Source organism: Sylvia atricapilla, chromosome 21, assembly GCF_009819655.1.
Source record: "Sylvia atricapilla isolate bSylAtr1 chromosome 21, bSylAtr1.pri, whole genome shotgun sequence".
NCBI lineage: Eukaryota > Metazoa > Chordata > Aves > Passeriformes > Sylviidae > Sylvia > Sylvia atricapilla.
The window spans coordinates 2,439,723-2,458,555 of NC_089160.1; the positions used below are offsets into that span (position 1 = coordinate 2,439,723).

Below are 18,833 nucleotides of genomic sequence, written 5' to 3' on the forward strand. Positions count from 1 at the left end.
GTTTTAAATCATGTTCTTTCATGTCCTTTACATATTTGTAGCTGTCTCAGCAGAAGGCCAAGGGTTTGGGGTAGTCCCAGCTCTGTTAAACACAGGCACTGGAGCAAACACTGAGCCTGTAGAGCTGGGGGCAAGTGGGGCTGGTGAAAGTTGGGAAATCGTGGAATAATCTCGTGTAGGAGCATCCCTGTGTTAGCAAATGGGGGAAGAGCAGAGGCTGCTGGAGGTCACACAGCCAAAACCTGTCCCAGCAGAGGCAGAGCTGCTCCCCCAGGGCTGAGGTTTGTAACATCTCCACACCCTTTGGGCAGGTGTTTCCAGGAGTCACTCACCCTCTCAGTAAAAAAGGGGTTTCTTGTGTTAGGCTGAAATTTCCCATATTTTAGTTTGTGTCTGTTGACCTTTGTCCTGTCACTGGGTGTTTGTGAGCACAGTCAGGTTCAAGTTGTATCCATGTGTTTCCAAGATGAAGGATTTTGCTTTTCCTTAAGATACAACCCTGTAATTTCATCCTCTTAGACTGTCTCAGGCCTCGTGTGCCCCATCAGGTGTGGAAACCCACACTTTTAGCACTGTGGTTTGGAAAATGCAGGTTTGTTGCACAAAAATAGTAACCAAAATATGTGGGACTGTCTCATTTAGGCCTTGAGTTATTTTGGGTTAACACAGTGTGTGAAGCTTCTCCTTTCAAATAGAACTGTTTTGGTTTAGCTCTGACTGGATTAAAAAGAAATAAATAAAAAGTCAAACCAAAACCTCATTAAGTAGCCAGGAGCCCCCAAATCCTATGGACTAAACTATGATAGAAAAATCTCTGCATCCCTTCATTGTCTTTGAAGAAACTTTAATATAGAATTAAAAGTTTTTAACACTCACCTGGAATTTTAAAATGTCTCTCCTTTCCTGAAACCCACTAAGTCAATGATGTTTCCTGAGTGAAAACGTGGGCTGTCCCAGAGTAAAATCTGTTTCAAGCTCTTGATTTCAGTTTTTTGGGGGGTTTTTTTTGAGCTCAGTTTAGCAGAGCAGCCTCACCTCCCTTGGTGGCAGTGAGCTCGGGTGAGAGGTGAGCAGAGCTCCCATGGCACTGTTTCGTTAGGGAAAAACGGGTAAATGATGTGATCAAATTGAGGGTCATGCTACATTGTAAAAATCAATGGAACAAATACCACCTTTGAGGGCTCTGATAGAAAATGATACTGTAGAGAATGGTTGGACTCATGATAATTTAAACCTTACTGTGTGTGGCACTGGAGAGACAGAGCACTGCTGTGTTCCTGCAGCTGCCACAGGCAGGGCTAACATGAGCCTCTGCAGCTTCTGCCTCAAGCATCCCTCAGCCCTGATGGAATCCATTCTGCATTTTCCCAGCGTGCAGATCCTGCATGGATGGGTTTTTGATCTGCTCCCTCGATGCTTTCAGTTCAGCGTGGCTACATCATCTTTTAAGATGCTCTTTCCTTTTTTTTCCCTTTTAAAGTAACATTTTTAGACCACATCTCTGCAGAGCAGTATGACAAGCCCTTAAGGTCAGACTCTCCTTACAAATTCAGCATCTGCCTTGATAGCAGAGCTGTGCCATGGGCAATGTGAGGGGTTTTTTTCTCCTTTCCAGTTGACTGGACAATTTAAGGAGTAGCTGCGAATTTGTACCATGTCTGCTTGGTCATGAAGGAAAACTGCTGACCAGGTAAGATTGGCTTGTCTGTGTCCCATTAAACCCATTAAACACAAAATCTCTAAAATAAATTTTTAAAGGAGAACTGGTGAGCTGCACACACACACACAGGTGGAGGAAAAAGAGACACAGAGGATTCTTCAGCATTTTTAAATTAACCCCTCATTCAATTTCACGCGTGGACAGCCTGACGCCCTTTGTCCCTGCAGGTGTCAGGAATGACCAGGTGAGGGAGATGATATCTGCCTTTATTCTCCCAGCGCTGTGTCTGTTTGTCAGGCAGCTTTTCCCACAGCTCCAGATTGGACCGGATCTTTATCTTTCCCACACGATCCCTGTGTTTGAATATTGACCAGCTCCCACTGCAAGGAGAACAGAGCACTCAGACCCTGTGCTGCGGCCTGTTTTTAAGGGGAGGCCTAAACTGCAGAGGGTTGGTTCTCACAGCAGGAAGTTTCTGCAGCCTGGGTCACACGACACAGATGGAGATGCAGATTGTTGGTCTCCAAACCACAGCTCTCACAAACACACCCCAGTGCACCGAAGCCTTTGCTCTGCCTAAACTTGCACAGTCCTGTTCCTGTTGGATAAATGAAGCAGGAGAGGGCTGTGCCAGTCTAAAGTACAGCTGCTGCTTCATATTCCTAGGAATTGCTTCCTAGAGTGGTCACAGGCCTAACCCCAGCTCCTCGGGTTGGTCATTACCAGCCCTTTGCCCTCCTGGCTTTGCTGCACTGGTTAATTTAAAAGTGCAGGGCTTGAACTGTTTGCATGGGGCTTTTTTTCTTTAAATATTTGCAATATATTCTAAATATTTCACAACAGGAGGGAAGGACAGAGAGGTGACTCAAGCGTGGAAGTGAGCTTTGAATGTGTCTGTATTTCCCTTTCTTTGTAACTCCTTTTGTAAGACACAAATTCTCACGCCTGGGCCATTTTCCATCTGTGATTGTGTTCTGCCACCTCAAGCTCTCATGTGACATCCTCCCTATTCCTCTATCTCATGTTCTTCACACAAATAAATGTGGGAAAAGCAAACAAGGATTAAACCAGACAACACTGAATGAGCTGTGGCTGCACTTCTGCCACAACAATGATCTTTATAAGTGCACCAAGATTGCTCCAGACTTCTTATCCAATACTCTCCTAACCCATGGGCTATAGTGGAGTTGGTCCTATTGCACATTTTTTTTATGGCTTAGCCCTTTATGGCTGAGTGTCCTGTCTTCCTGGGGATTCAGCAGTGTCCTGCTGTCCCTTTTCCCTCAGCTGTGGCACACACTGTGCTGTGGGTGCTCAGGTTACTGTGTTCGTGCCACCACACACTGTGACTTTCCTGCTCCACATTTTTTTACTCCTAGAAGGTGACAGGTGAGGTTTTGAAATCAAAGCCTTGTCCTAATGGATGAACTCATTTCCCAGGGAAAGCAGGAGGCGCTGCAAGGGCTGGGCTGTGGGCTGCAGCCGGGAAGAGCTTTCCTTTCTGAGTCAGCATCGAGGAATTTAACCTTTGCCTTCGGAGAAAGCAGCACAGCATGAAGTAGTCCAGGAAGAAGGAAAGGGATTAACTTCAGAACAGTTAAATAGTTACAGCTCCTGTGGATCCAGAGAGCTCCTTCCTTATCTCCTCCCCAGAGTCCCTGGAAGGTTTGTTCACCTGCTGTCACTTGTGTTTCTGGTTGGCAGGTAGAAGTGGCTCTGGCCAGCTGTGCCTCGAGCAGGTGATCCCAGCTCCTGAGGGGAGGCTGGATTCAGGACAGTTCAGGATTTGACTCTCAGGCCTTGGTGAAGGCTGGATTCACACTGACACTTGCAGATGTCCCTGCCCACAGGGGACTCTCTGAGCACTGTCCAGGGGCTCTGGGTTACAAGGACTCACCTGGTGACTGCAAGGTCAGGTCGGATTTGCTGTGAGACAGGAGGGACCCCTGAGTACCCCTGATGTACTCTGCAGTCAACAATGAGACCATTGCTGGACCTCATTTAATTTGAACCTTGATTGTAGATTTACGGCAATATAAGATAAATTACAGTGCCAAACTAAAGGGATGTTTCCTGCTCTCTTCCATCCTGGTTGGTGACCACCTCACAGGAGATTTCACGTCACCTGCCAGTTTGTTCCCACTTGTGTACTTCAGGGTTTATTGCTGTTGGCACTGACACACCTTTAACACGTCTTGGAGGCTCATCCAGGTTTTCCTGAGCTTTCTGACAAGTCTGGCAGCAGGAAGATCACCCTTCTGCCTCAGGCTGGGTGTTTTCACCCGTGTGTAAGCAGTGCATTGGGCTGGCTCTCTAGGTAACTTTGTGTTTTATTTCTTGTCAGTGCATGCTCATTTGAACCCGAGGATCATTTAAATTGGAAAAGACCTCTGAGACCGTTGGATCTGATCTTTGACTGATCACCACCTTATCAATGAGACCAGAGTACTGAGTGCCACATCCAGTTCTTCCTTGAACACCTCCAGGGATGGTGACTCTACACGTCCCTGGGCAGCCCATCTCAATGTTTAACAACGTTTTCCATGAGAAATTCTTCCTGATGTCCAGCCTGACCCTCCCATGGCACAACTGGAGACTGTTTCCTCTGGTCCTGTCCCTGTTCCCTGGGAGCAAAGCCAACCCCAGCCTGGTTGTCCCCTCCTGTCAGGGAGTTGTGCAGAGCCAGAAGGTCCTCCCTAAGCCTCCTTTTTTCCAGGCTGAGCCCCTTCCCCAGCTCCCTCAGCTGCTTTTCATAGGACCAACTCTCCAGACCCTTCCCCACCTCTGCTGCCCTTCTCTGGACTCTCTCCAGCACCATTCTGTCAGCAGAGAACTAATTTTGTCCCCACCACTTTCTCAGCGGTATCTGTACATTTTTGTGAGCGTGGCAAAAAAAAATAACCCTGTCAGCAACAGAAAGGCCTATCCTATGGGCAAACGACAAAAGACCCTGAGCTCCTTTTTCACCCAGTCCAGTGCATTGCCCTGTGCTATTGTTGCCCAGTGCCCTGCACTGCGTTAGAGGCTGCACGTATGTTGGGGCAGGTGATTTTTGACTGCACCCACCAACTTTGTGTTACAAAGGCATGGAGTGACAGGACAGGGAATGGCTGTGACCTGACAGGGTTAGGATTGCTCCAGCTCTGGGGTCTCCTGCACAGGGAGGACACGGAGCAAGTCCAGAGGAGGCACGAGGGATGGAATATTACTCCTGTGAGATAATGCTGAGAGAACTGGGATTGTTCTGCTTGGAAAAAAGGCGGCTTTGTGGCCTTCCAGTACCTGGAAGAGAACCTGCTAGAAAGAAGGAGAAAGACTATTTACAAGGGCCTGGATTGACAGGACAAGGGGGAATGGATTCAAAGTGAAAGAGAATAGGTTGAGATTAGGTATTAAGAAAAAAAAAAATCTTCCCTGTGTGAGTGGTGAGGCTCTGGCACAGGGTGCCCAGAGAAGCTGGGGCTGCTCCTGGATCTCTGGAAGTGTCCAAGGCCAGGTCGGACATTGGGCTTGGGTCAGCCGGGGATAGGGGAATGTGTCCCGCCCATGGCAGGGGGTGGAACGAAATTATATTTAAGGTCCCTCCCAACCCAAACCGCTCTATGATTCTATTAAACCATGCTCCTGTAAGGTGTATCCCTTCAAACAGTTGTTTTGTCCTCAGCTGTCTTGAAAAGTACTTATGTAGGTCACTTCAAATATCCGGGGTCTTGTCTCGTCCTTTACGGTCCACGCTTGGCCTGGCCCAGGCCTATGGCTCAGCCGTGAGGTGCCTGCCCTTCATCTGAAGGATTCCCACCAGCCGACACACGTTTAGACACCCTTTATGGGTGATTTTCCCTCAGATAAGGTGCGGGTCCGTTAATTTGGTGCTCAGACACAGAGCCCCGCGAACTCCCAGCGCCCTCAGGGAGCGGCGGCTGCGTGTGGGACGTGACCGGAGCCGGCGCCGCAGGCCCCGCCCCCGAAAGGCGGGATGTCCTCTGACAGACAGGAAGATCATCCAATAGAAAGGCAGAGATCACAGCGCGGACCAATCGCTGACGGGAGGGGCGGGGCGAGACGCTCTGGGTGGTGGCGGCGCGGGCAGCGCTGCGGCAGAACGCGGAGGCGGCGAAGCGGAGCGGGTTAAGCAGGAGTGGTGTGATTCCGGCCGGCAGCAAACATGTCTCTCTCCAACAAACTCACCCTGGACAAAGTGGACGTGAAGGGCAAGCGCGTCGTTATGAGGTGAGGCGTTGCGGGGGGAATGTGCGTCCCCTGAGGGCCGCTTTGCTCCATCCTCCGCGCCGGCGCCGGGCCGGTGCATCCCGGCAAACAGCCGTTTGCCTGAGCCTGGCACGTGCCGATTTGTGCGGGTTTGGTTTCATTATATTTTCCTCTCGCTGGGTGTCGGAGAGGCTTCTGCATCATCATCGCTCCGGCCCGGCCTCCGTGCGGAGGACGTGGCAGGGTGTAAATCCCGGCCCGGCCCTGCCGCCCTGGATCACCCCGCTCACGTGTGTCCGTCACAGGCGGCTTGGGGGGAACTCCAGCCACCCTGCCGTGCTTTTATTCCACAGAACTACCCCAAAAATGCTGGTTTCCCAGTTGTGGGTTGTTTTTTTTTTTTTTTTTTCCCCTTAATGCAAACTCAAAAAGCATTGCAGTAAAAAAGTGAAGATACTGTTCTGCCCAGCTATCCAAATGGCAGTAATAACTCAGCATTTCGCAGGAATCAAATCACTGGTTTATAGAATAGCCTGGGGTGAGGAGGGACCTTAAAGCTCATCTTTTTCCAGCCCCATGCCAAGGGCACGAACAGCTTTTGCTAGACCAGGTTGCTCCAAACTCCTTCTGGCCTTGGGCACTTCCAGGGATGGGTCATCACCGCAGGTTTTCAGCACATCCTGTTCTGAAAGCCTAAAATAAGCATTCGTCGCTTATTTATAAAGCATCAGTGCCTGAAAGCCTCATGTTAAAATTGTTGCCAAATCCTGGGAGATAAGGGCACCACGGTGCATCGTGATATGTCCTGCTCGAAACATTTTTATTATGGGAGAGTTTGTTCAAGGTCACTACACCGTGACTACTACGTGTGTGTTATCTGCTCTGTGAGGAGGCAGGGATAGCAAAAGTATAGCTCCTCTTACTCGCAGTCTGATAGACGACTTGCTCTTTTTACTCCTTGTCTCTTCAGCCTTGTTTTGAACTACTTCCCTAAAAATTTAATTAACAGAAACCAGCGCGTATCAGGTTTTCCGTGCACTTTCTAAGTCTGGTACAACAGGAGATCTGTCTCTGTGGAAGTCTGTACCTGACTCTTTTTTTTGGCCATCTGACTGGGGATTTTTTTTCCCACTTCTGACCAATGTTACAGAGAGCAGCCGTGGCAGGCGATGGGCTGGGTTTGCCTGCTCAAAATCTCCGTTAGTTAATGCTAATTAATTAATTTAGCTGTTCTGTGAGGGGCTACTCAAACACAGCAGGTGAGCTGCCAGGCGCCGTGTCTCCTGCCTGCAGCTCACCTCTCTGAGACGAGTCACCACGTGCTCTCGGTAGTACTAAAATCGATACATCATCTTTTTCTCCTCGTGTGCATGTCATTTCGGCGTGCTCACATCCCGCTTAGCTTCCTCTCCTAATGCCGAAGCTTCAGGAAAAGTTGAGAATGGGGAGGGCTCAGGGCAGCTCAGGTTTCAATGGTTCCAGGGGTCGGAAGGAGGCTGAGCTGGACCTTTCTTTTGTAGTTTCGGATGACTCTGTAAAGCAAACTGTTCTTTTATTCTCTCCTTTTAGGATAATGGCCCCATAATGGTGATTTTCTTTGCCTCTTCTAGAACGCGACCACTGTGCTGTGGGGGCCGCCAGTTCCATTTCTTTCTGCTCAGCTACTCCTGTTTTACTGGCAGCTTTTGTCCCTCCTTCTCATTTGTTTCACGTGCTGAGTGGGCTGCAGGAGGATTCATTCACGCCGTTTGCTGAGCTCAGATGTTGTTTAATGTGCAGAAGGATGAAGGATGCACGCTGTGCCCTCTGCCATGCGCTGTTCCAGGCACGGGGGTGTTCCCTCCCGGAGCTCAGTGAGCAATTCCTGCCACCGCTGTTACACAACGCGGCTTCCTGCACATGGGCACAAGGGATGCCAGGAGAGCAGGCTGCTGAAACTCCTCCCTGCCAGCCCTTCAGCTGGCACGGCTCAGGAAGTCACCTCAAGATCCAAGTCAGGTCTTCCAGGGAGAATGTGATAAGCCACAGCGTTCGCTGCAGGGAGATTAGAGCAGCAGAGGACAGAAATTAAAGCTTCCTTGAACTGCCTGCAGGCCACAGTAGTCCAGCCGAGTGTTTCAGAAACCTCATTAGAGAGCAACAAGGTCACTAGTCATTGTTCATTCTCTTTCCTTTGGATGTTCCTCATTGGCGACCTGAAATCATATGGTTTAAAAAGAAAAAGTTCTGTCTGGGTTTATTTCCTGCTCAGCATTACTGCTGCTCTGGTCCTGAGCATTAGGATGTGTTGGTGGCCCAGCTTTCCTGAGTTATTCTGGCAGTGGTTGCTCTCCATTTGTGGTGTTATCAGAAGCAGAAATGGCTGATAACACCTTGATTTCAGAATGGAACTTGGTGACAGGGCAGAAATCATCTCACTTTAATTGCAAGGCTGCTTTTCTAGTCAGCACCTTTGCTGGCAGGTTCTCCCACTCACTTGTTGAATTTTAAAATGAAATAAACCAAATAAGTAATAAAATAAATCTGCTGAATATTTAATTTAACTTCTGGTTTTGGTTTTTTTTTTAGGGTTGACTTCAATGTTCCGATGAAGGATCACAAAATAACCAACAATCAGAGGTGAGCTGCAATTTCCATCCCAGCTGGAGGCCCCTAAGTCTGCTGTGTCTCTGACTTCGCCCCAGTACCTGGAGCATTACCATGGTTAGGCTGTCATTGCTCATACCAGAATATTAAAGTTGTCAGAGAAAGTCCAATAGTTCTTAATTAAACCCCCTGCAGTCGTTAGCAAACTACTTAATTACAAGGCTGATATTCACTGTGGTTGGTGTGGAAAGCACATGGGAAAAGATCTCTTATTTTAGAGACCTTAAACTCCCTAAGTTGGCAGTGACCATTTCACAGCCACATCCCTTGGGCTGTGTGTGAAAGTTGTCTCTGTTTGTTACTATCCAGAAGTCTCTGTGCCTCCTGCTTAACCTGGGGCTGTATAATTTGTTGACTTTGTCAGAATAATTGTTGCAGTGCAGCACACAAAACCCTGGGGTTTAGCAACAGTGATGCCAGATGTCTTGCCCTGCCTGCCTGCCACTTGCAGGCAGGTGTTACTTTTGTTCTCAGTGCTCATCATTTCTCTGTTGGTGCAGGATCCCAGAGTAACCAGGAAGCCTGGTAGTGTTCAGGTGTGTCCTGGCATTTCTTAGCTGAGCAATCAGCAGAATTAAAATTACAAAATGCATTTTAATTCCATGTCCTACACTGCTTGAAAGATAACAGTGAAAGGTATGAAGACAGGCTGGGATGGAGAATTTCATTGATACCTTCTTAAGGAATTGTTCTGTCCAGCTCTTGTGCTGGTTCTTTTGTCATTTTTGAGGGATAACTCCTGGGGCTCATGTGTAAGTGGTACTAATCTGCTTGTCTAGTAAACTCTAATTGAGTCCTTATTAATTAGCTCTTGTGTGCTGTTACAGAATCAAGGCAGCTGTTCCTACCATCAAGCACTGCCTGGACCATGGGGCCAAGTCCGTGGTCCTCATGAGTCACCTGGGTCGCCCGGATGGTGTCCCCATGCCTGACAAGTTCTCCTTGGCCCCGGTAGCTGTGGAGCTGAAGGCACTCCTGGGCAGGTAACGTGGAAAATCAGCCTGGTGTGCATCAGGCCCTCCCTGCCAGGGCACCTGGATGTTCTCCTTTCCCCCAGGAAGCCACTGGTGAGGTTACAGTGTGTGTCTGGTGTTTGCAGGGAGGTGTTGTTCCTGAAGGACTGTGTTGGTCCTGAGGTGGAGCAGGCCTGTGCTAACCCTGCTGCTGGCTCCGTCATCCTGCTGGAGAACCTCCGCTTCCACGTTGAGGAGGAAGGCAAAGGCAAGGATGCTTCAGGGAACAAGGTGAAACTTCAAATCTGGCTTTCTGGTCTTACCTGCTCTTTGCTGCAGATTGACAAGGAGCCAGCAGCCTCTCTAAAGCATTGATTGTGAACCTGCTCTTAACAGGATGCCAGAGATCTTTAGTTCAGTGTTTCCCACTCTTGTGCAAAAGTTTTGAGTGGAATACAGTGAATTTTCAAGATGAAACAGCTCAAGTGAAAGGCTATAGATGATTCAGTCAAAAAAAGAGAAAGAAACAAAATAGAGCTGTGCAAGAAACTGCTGCTTGTTAGGCTTCAGTTTTGGATGTCCAAAATGAAAACCAGTGTGGAGACAGTTTGTTGCCACCAGGCCCATAAGAATGATGTTTCTTTTTTGGGTTATATGGCTAATATTTCTGCAGCACAAGAATTATCAAACCCTCCTTTAAGGCTGTCTGCTCTTCAGAGTAGTTCTCTAGAAGCAGGCTGCCTTGCACCTCTGACATTTTGTTGAAGGTCAGCAGAATGCTTGCTCCAGACAGCTGCTTTTCTTAGCAATGGTGACCCCACTGCCTTTACAGAGGCCTTGGCTCTCTGCAGAGCCAGTGCTTGGAGGGAATGCTGACATGCAGTGGTGCCCTTTATGGGCTGACACAGGACTCCTGCAGTTAGGAGCACAGCAGAGAGTTGGTGAGCCTGTGCAGATGGCAGGGGGAAATTGAGCAAATTTGGAATTACTCACTGCCAGAATTGTGCCACTGCAAGTCTCGTGGCAGGGAGAAGAGTGGGACAGGAATTTCGTTTCTTCTGGGAGACAATCCCCTGGTTTTGTGTGTTTCTGTAATTCCCAGGTGATTTAGCTGGGTGTGTGCATATGGAAACACACACTGCACTGAGCACAGCAGGAGAGACAATCCCCTGGTTTTGTGTGTTTCTGTAATTCCCAGGTGATTTAGCTGGGTGTGTGCATATGGAAACACACACAGCACTGAGTACAGCAGGAGAGGTGCAGTGACAGAGCTGCCTCTCAAGGAAACAGTGATGCAGTACAGAAATGCAGGTTGCTGACTGGTGCTTTAACTGTCTTTTGATGCAGTGGTAGTGGTTCCTGCTGTCAGAGCCCCTTGTGTTCTGCTCACAGAGGGTACTGGTTCTGACTGGAGCACCTTGTCTCTGCACAGGCAGGCACTTTGCTGGGTGAGGGAGCAGTTGGCAGCATTGTTCCACAATCTGTGGTCCTGCTCAGGCTCTGCTAAAAGGGCTCCCAAAGCTGTGCTAAGCCCTGCTGCCATCTCTTGGAGTGCCTCCCTGCCATTGTCCCTGTGGTGTCACATCTGGGGGCTGGCAGAGGCCTGCGGGGTGATGAGCTGAGCCCCCTGGAGAGGGGCTGCCTGACTTCAGCCTGGGCTGTTCCTCTGCAGCAAGTCAGCTGCCTCTGAGCAGTCCCCTGCTGAGCTCTGCTGTCCCCTCATGGTGGGAAGGAAAGCTGAATTGCAGAAGCCATCCTGTCAGGATTTGGTAGGATGCTTGGGGGAGTCTTTTAACAGAAATAGACCTGATTTTACTCACTACATACTACACTTACCTCCACATTTCCAGCATTGGCTTCTTCCACTGTGGCCTGTTGTAGTGTGCAGGCCTTTTATCAGTTAATCCTCATTGGCTAATCCTCAGTGCAGTGGCTAAATCAGTCCTTTTACCTGTGTCTCTTGGAGACTGTGCTTGCTTTGTTCAGTGAGTGAGCATGAATTTGTTTGGCCTGATCTCAGCATTGCCTTGTCTCTCCACACCCTTCCTGTGCCACCTGTGTTCACCACACAGCACTGGAAATCTGTTGGAGAGAGACTGCAAGGTGTGTGGGGCTGCAGTTCAGAAGTGGGAGCAGTCTTCAGCACCAGCAGTCTAGGGGAGTTTAAAGTGGAATTTAAACTATTTAAACATTTTGTTGCTGGACTGGGAAATAGCAAATGAAGACAGCGACCCACCGGATGAACTGATGAGTTCCTCAAACAGACCTTTGCTTTGTGTTTATGAGTCAAATAGCTGACTTTGAACTTAGATTCAAAGTCTCAGGGTACAAACTTGTCCTTCTTTCTCTTTTTAGATCAAGGCTGAGCCTGCAAAAGTGGAGGCTTTCAGAGCTTCTCTTTCCAAACTGGGCGATGTCTATATCAATGATGCTTTTGGCACTGCACACCGAGCTCACAGGTGGGTACCTGCTCCCTTCCACAGGCAGAACTGCAGAACAATAACTGCAAATATTGCCCCTGAGGAGTTTTAAACTTCCTTTTGGGCTAATCCCACTGTCACTGTGCTGTGTTTGTTCCTCAGCAAGGTGGTTGTCATCAGTGTGTGCTCTTTCAGGTTTGTTTCTGGGTACAGGAGAAAGCTGAAAGAAGATCTTAAGATTTTCACTGACGATTATTAGACTTTGAAGATCTAAAAATTACTTGCTTAGGGCTTGTATAAATTCTCCTGTAATCACAACAGCCCTCTTTTCCAAATGATTAATCGCTCCACAGTGATTATTTTCATGGAGTGTGTTGAGATACGTGTACTTGCAGACTGCAGTAGTCCTCTTGGAAGAAGAAATCCCTGTTCTTGGCTATTCTTATTTGTCCCCCAGTGTCTTAGATCACTAGTTGAGATGATAAATGTCTTGCAAATCAATATTTCTGTGCAAAACCAATGTCAGAAATTAAGCATGTACAGCTGTCTTATCAGACTACAGGAAAACAGCCCCTGTGTGTGTTTTCCTGCAGGTGGTAGCTGTTCTCATTGCTGCAGCTGACTGAAGGGCTTTGTAATGCTGTGAGACATGGGGATGTTTCTACATGTATATTTTTCCATTCCTCACTTTTTACTTTAATTCTGCAGCTCCATGGTGGGTGTCAATCTGCCTCAGAAGGCTGCTGGCTTCCTGATGAAGAAAGAACTGGATTATTTTGCCAAGGCCCTAGAGAGTCCAGAGAGGCCCTTCTTGGCAATTCTTGGAGGGTAAGACTCAAGAACATTGTGACTGTACTTCTCTAACTCCCCTAACAAATGACATATTGTTCTGGCTTGGTTTAAGCAAGTGCTTTCCTTTTAAGTGTACCTTCAGATTTGTAGCTGACTCCTGAGATGTGGATTAGAGAGGAGCCAAGTGACACATCTCCTCTTGTGATGATACAGTCTGGCTGCTCATTGTCTCTCCTGACCTCTGATGTTCCCCTAATTGAGAAGGTCCCCAGCAGTTTTTTTGCCCAGATGGGGCAGTTTTTGGCCCAGATGGGGCAGTTTTTGGCCCAGGAGAGCACTAAGAGCCACGTGATGGCCCAGACATTGTCAGTGACCTTTCCCCCCCAGTTCAGGGTACACAGGAGGGCTCAGGCTCAGCACTCTGTAAACTGACATCACCTCTCATTATGCAATGGGGCCATGCTGGGGCTGCATGGGCTCTGCCTGCCCCAGCACCTGCTGTGCAAATGGGCTGGAAGATTGTACAACCAAGTGGCTGCTCCTGTGCAGAAGTATTTAATTGCAGCCAGTTTTCATCACGTGTGTGCCCAGCACTGCAGCTCTGTGAGGTGCATGTCATCAGGTGAATTAACTTGGCTGGGCAGTCAGGGGAAATCGGGCTCTAAAAGGCCAAATGAGGTTTATATTTAAACAGAGGAAAGAAATGAAGGGCTGAATAATGCTCTAGTAATTTGAATTTTAATGCTGGCCTGTTAAACTTGCAAATTTCTCTTTTTGCCCATTCCCAACAATTCTTTTGTTGGATCATTCCCTGGAACTGCCTTGACATACCATAGTCACAATATTCATTATTTATTCTTTTTCCTCTTCTCTCTCACCAGAGCCAAAGTTCAGGATAAGATCCAGCTGATCAATAACATGCTGGATAAGGTCAATGAGATGATCATTGGTGGTGGAATGGCGTTCACCTTCCTCAAAGTGCTGAACAACATGGAGGTATGAGGAGAACAATTCCATGTCTGCTCCTAGTGAAGAATGTGGTCTGAATGCCCCTTACATGCTCTGGGATTGAGCACTGGCTATCTTGACTCTGTGCAAGAGTAGGGAGCACTGAGGAGTTACTTGACAATCCCTTTGCAAAACTCAGATTGCTGCTCAGATGTCTCTCCATGTGCCTTAAGGAAACAATCTTTCCAGAATCGCTGTCTGAGCAGTTTGGGTGCTGATGTTCTCCTTTGTCACGACCAGGAGCTAAACAAACACCTCTTACTTTTCCCAAACGTTTCCTTTAGATTGGCAACTCTCTGTTTGATGAAGAGGGATCAAAAATTGTCAAGGACCTGATGGCCAAGGCAGAGAAGAATGGTGTGAAGATCACTCTGCCTGTTGACTTCATCACTGCTGACAAATTTGATGAGAATGCACAGACTGGGGAGGCCACCGTGGCTTCAGGCATTCCTGCTGGCTGGATGGTAGGTTTGAATGGGAAAGGGAGTGACAGGAGGAGCAGGAAGGAACAGAGTGGGTAGGACACCTCTTAAAAGAGTAAAAAGAGTAATTGTGAGCCTTGGCAAATGTTTCTGAGGGCAGTCAAGCTGTGTAGAGCTTGTTGGTTTAATGAAATGGAAGCCCTGTTGTTTGTTCTGAATTTTTAAGTCTAAAGTAGCTTTTGAGAGATTTGGATTAAAACAGCAAAATTCCTCTCCCAACTTGCAGATCTGAATGCAGTAGAAATCGCTTTTACTTGACTGGAATTTAAGTAGAGTTGGCAAACTTTTTTAACTAAGGCTTCAAGACTCTGACATTGGTTTAGAATTGACTTACTGGTGTTAGGAAGATCAATACTACTCCAGACTCTACCCTTCTGCAGCAGCTGCTGGCAAATCTGTCTGTGAATACAGAGAAACTTTTGTTTCATGTCTGGGGTGAAGGGGAAGCTTCAGGCTGGGCATGGGTGATTTGAGCTGGGGGTCAGCAGTGAGTGACTTCTCTTATTTCCCTTAGGGCCTGGACTGTGGTCCTGAGAGTGTGAAGAAGTTTGTTGAAGTTGTGGGAAGGGCCAAGCAAATCGTGTGGAATGGTCCAGTCGGGGTCTTTGAGTGGGACAAGTTTTCCAAAGGAACCAAAGCCCTGATGGACAAAGTGGTAGAAGTAACTGGAAAAGGCTGCATCACCATTATTGGTAAGTGGTTGTGGTTGTTCCCAGTTTTCTAAATGCACAAAGGAAGCTTCTGCTGGTCAGCACTGTGTTAAAAATACTGCTCAAATTATTTTCCTTTCCCCACATTCTCCTCTGTCCTTCGGTGTGAGCTTTCAGTTGGACAAAATCTGAATTTCTGGTGTGTCTCATGGATTCTGTTTGTGCTACAGGTGGTGGAGATACAGCTACTTGCTGTGCCAAGTGGAACACTGAGGATAAAGTCAGCCATGTCAGCACAGGAGGTGGTGCCAGCCTGGAGCTGCTAGAGGGTAAATCCTCTTTTATCTTCATTTGTTTGAGGAAATGTGGAGTTCTGGGTGCTTTACCATGTGTTGGTAGTCAGGAAAGCACAGCAGCAGAGGAATGGCTTTTCTGTCCCTCCACGTGGAGTTAGTTACATGCAGCTTTGGAGCCACCAGCTCCTCTTGCTGTTCTGTAGCCCTCAGAGAGGAAGGAAAATGGAATATTCCTGCAAACAGCACAGCATGCCTCTCCCAGAAAGCAAAACTACTGGGATAGAAAACAAGAGTGGGCTGGATTTTGTCACTGATCCCTCAGGACATGTCAGTCAGCCTGTTTAGAATGCCCAGTTCCTGTTAGGGAAGCCTCATGAGAAGAGTCTGGAATTCTTGCCAGAAGTCTCCGCCTCCTGTTCGGAATTCCCTTGGTTTTGGGGAGCCCTCTAGCGCTCACCGACAAACCTGCAGCAGGGTACTTGGAATTCAAAATGGTGAGGATTGACTGAATTCTTGTAACGAGTTCCATTGTTCTCTAAACGACTTTCCATTTCCTCTGGTAATTTGCCGTTTCCCAGTGTGTGTAAATTATCCAATGCTGTCACCTCCTCTGGAGAGGAGAAACTTCAATAAACTGCCTTGCAGCTGCTATTTCCAGGAGTAAGATGGGAGGCAGCTTTTGTTTCTGTTGCCTAGGGAGTGATGGGGAAGGGAAAGAATGCAGATGGCTCGAAGGAAACGCTGTGTATTCAAAAGCACAAACTTGTCTAAGCTTTGGCCCAAAATATGGGTTTGTGTGTGTGATCTTTTAAATGTAACGGAAGTCTGGCTAATTAGAAAAGCTTCTGAAGATGAAAAAACTGGGGGGAAAAAAGTCCCTGAAAACTCAGCAAACTAGTGAGTTGTGAACAGTGTTACAATTCAGTCCTGCTGCACGGCTTGAGCATTAGAAAGTTGTTTTTCTGAGGAAAGGCAAAACCAGAGTGGTGTCTGTTCATTATTAAAGTAGGACAAAGCTAAAAATGCTTTAGAAATCATTGCACTTTATTAATCTAGGCCCTTATGCTCAAAGATGAGCAAATTTTTTGATTCCATCAGTTGGAAAGAGACATGTAAATGTCTCAACTTGGGTGTTTTAGTAACAGTTAAGACTTGAGACTTGTAGGAGGCTTTTCCTCTTAATTCCTAAAATTTCCACCACACTCCCTCGAATTCTATTTACATGCCACTAGGGATTTAAAAATACACAACAACTCCCTAAATCCAATCAAAAATCTGTTTGCCATCAAATTGAATGGGAAAGGATGTTGGGTGTTTGGATATCTGGCCCTAGCAGAGAGTTGGACAGAAAAGTGCCATTACTGTTAATTTTGGATCGATGGCTGGGCTGTGTTAGGAATGTCCCTGCTGACATCTGAGTGCAGCTGTGCTCTTGATGCCTTGGGAGGGCTGACCTGGAACAGAGACTGCACAGAGCCAGAGAATAAAGAAGGTGTTTATTGAAAGGCCTTTAGGGTACACCTTGGGCAGGACAAGAGCCTGACCAGGGCTGCACCTAAGGTGGAATAAGAATGGTCACAAAATGGCTGAGCTGTCATGAAGCCTTACATTTTTATAAGTTTTGATCCATTTGCATATTGGGGTTTAATGATCCAGTTAGCAGCTTCGGGTTGTGAGGTCCCATCCTTCTTGTTCCTCCCTTCACCCACCCTGTTTGTGCTTTTGGGCTGAAAGTTGTCCTTGGTGTGCAGCAGGAGAAGAATTTGTTTTGTGACACTGACTGTGTGCAGAGCTGAGTGACACTGACTGTGAGCTCAGAGCTGCACCCCTGGGCACCACAGAACCTGAAATACATGAAAGCTCAAACTTAAAGCATCACTCTGGGTGGATTAAATGTGTGGAGCAGGTCCATGGAACCACTATGGCCAATGTGGAGCCAACCTCTTCCCTTTTCAACCTATAACTCCTGATTTCCTTTTTTAAAATTACCTATCTTTGAACATTGCAGAGTGATTTGAGCGCACAGAAAGGTTCTTAACCCTGCTGCTGTGTTTTATCTGCCCCTCAGGTAAGGTTCTCCCTGGTGTGGATGCCTTGAGCAACGTGTAGAGAGCAGAGCCCCACGCCCCGGTCCTGTGCACAGCCCCTGAGATCCAACACTTCAGCGCTTCCGTGTTCCAGCTCTGCCAGAGGCACATCCCAGAATGTAAACCTCAGAACGGGACCTTGCAGCAGGAGAGAGCAGAGATATTTTTTTCTTTTCAGACTGCAGTTTACATGATGTGGGTTTGTCCACTGTTACCCCACTTGAATTAACGTAGTGAGTTGAAGCTGTTGTTGTGAATTTAGAGTGTATATATTTATATTTTGCCTTTTCAAAGAGATTAATCCCTGTTAGACCTATATCTCAGAAAGGAGTGCACTGTCCAGCTTCCATCCTAGAGGCATTTTCATCACTTGACACGGTTCAGAAACCAGAGGGGACTCCAGTTTTTTGGAGGTTGGTTGTAATAGCTGCTGAATAAACATATTTAAAGTGCTTCCAGTTTGTATGTTGTCCTTTTTTTTTTTATTTAGTTTTTAGATTTTTAGAATGGTCTGCATTAAAATATCTTCTAGCATCAGAAAGCTGAGAAATTTTTCCTATTTGCTCCAATTATATTTGTAAATCTCCTCTTATATTTGTCCAGTGGTTCTATAAGCACCTAGTCATCATCAAACTGAACTGGTTGGTAAGGAAGTAAATTGCCACAGATGTGCTGTTAGGTTAAGGCTTCAATTCCCCTCATAATAAAGTAAGGTGAAGTTTTGAATGTGAAAGGTAAGAAAAATGCAAGTTCAGCTGCTTGTCATCTAGAGAACTTGCCTTATATTGGGCAACTAATGTATTTATTGTAAGTGTATCGGGAAATTCAGAAACTGAGGCAGGTAAAAATGAAATCCCAAGCAAACAGAATTTCAGTGTGCCTCTGTTCCAGTTTGTGGTCCTAAAAGCTTTAAAAGTAGCATGGTAAAACTGCACAGTTGGACACGGGGGTTTGTGTGTGTCTTCAGCACTGGCAGAATACAGAACAGCAGGTACTGTCAGAGAAGGCCCAGCAAGGTGCTGGCAGTGCCTGGAGCAGGATTTCCACCTGAGCTGCCTCATGCTGGTTCCTGTGCTCACTGCAGGGCCCAAATGTGAGCTCAGAGTGGCTCAAAACCAAACCTGGGGCTTCTCCAGCCTCAGCCTGGCCTTGGCTTTGGGTTATGGCAAACCACAGCTCTGCTCTGAGGAGAGGCACTGCTCCAGCTGAACTGCCTGTGGATCTTCCTGCTGGATCCAGCAAAAGTGAGCAGTGTGGGGCAGCCACAGCCTGCTTTGATTCCCAGTGAAATCCCCAGCAGTGGTGCTCCCAGGAGCTTCTGCACAGCACAAAGTATTAGGGATGAACCATGGAGGGAATCCCTGAGGTAAGCAACAGGTCACAACACAGATTCTGCTTTTCAGTCAATTTCTAGGTATGAAATATTGCCAAACCAAAATGAAAAGTATGTGCTAGAAGAGACATACTCTGCCGATTTTACCTGGTCAGGAGGAGGTGTGAATTAAAACCCAATAAATGCTGAAGTGTGGTAAAGCTGCTATGGAATATATACCTGTTATAGTTTAAAGGTAAAAGTGACTCTTGCAAAGAAAGTAGAAATAATGCAAATTACTGCAGCACTGTGGTCTCC

The 18,833-nt window shown here is 47.3% G+C and overlaps 1 protein-coding gene across 1 annotated transcript; it reads left to right on the forward strand.

Moving 5' to 3' along the window:
* Positions 1–5,745: 5,745 nt before the first annotated feature.
* Positions 5,746–17,656, forward strand: PGK1 (phosphoglycerate kinase 1). Its single transcript, XM_066333930.1, has 11 exons — positions 5,746–5,890; positions 8,438–8,488; positions 9,343–9,498; positions 9,615–9,759; positions 11,824–11,927; positions 12,597–12,716; positions 13,562–13,676; positions 13,973–14,152; positions 14,685–14,862; positions 15,051–15,149; positions 17,185–17,656. The coding sequence occupies exons 1-11, from the start codon at positions 5,826–5,828 to the stop codon at positions 17,223–17,225; spliced, it is 1,254 nt and encodes a 417-aa protein (XP_066190027.1). The 5' UTR covers positions 5,746–5,825; the 3' UTR covers positions 17,226–17,656.
* The last annotated feature ends 1,177 nt before the right edge of the window (positions 17,657–18,833 follow it).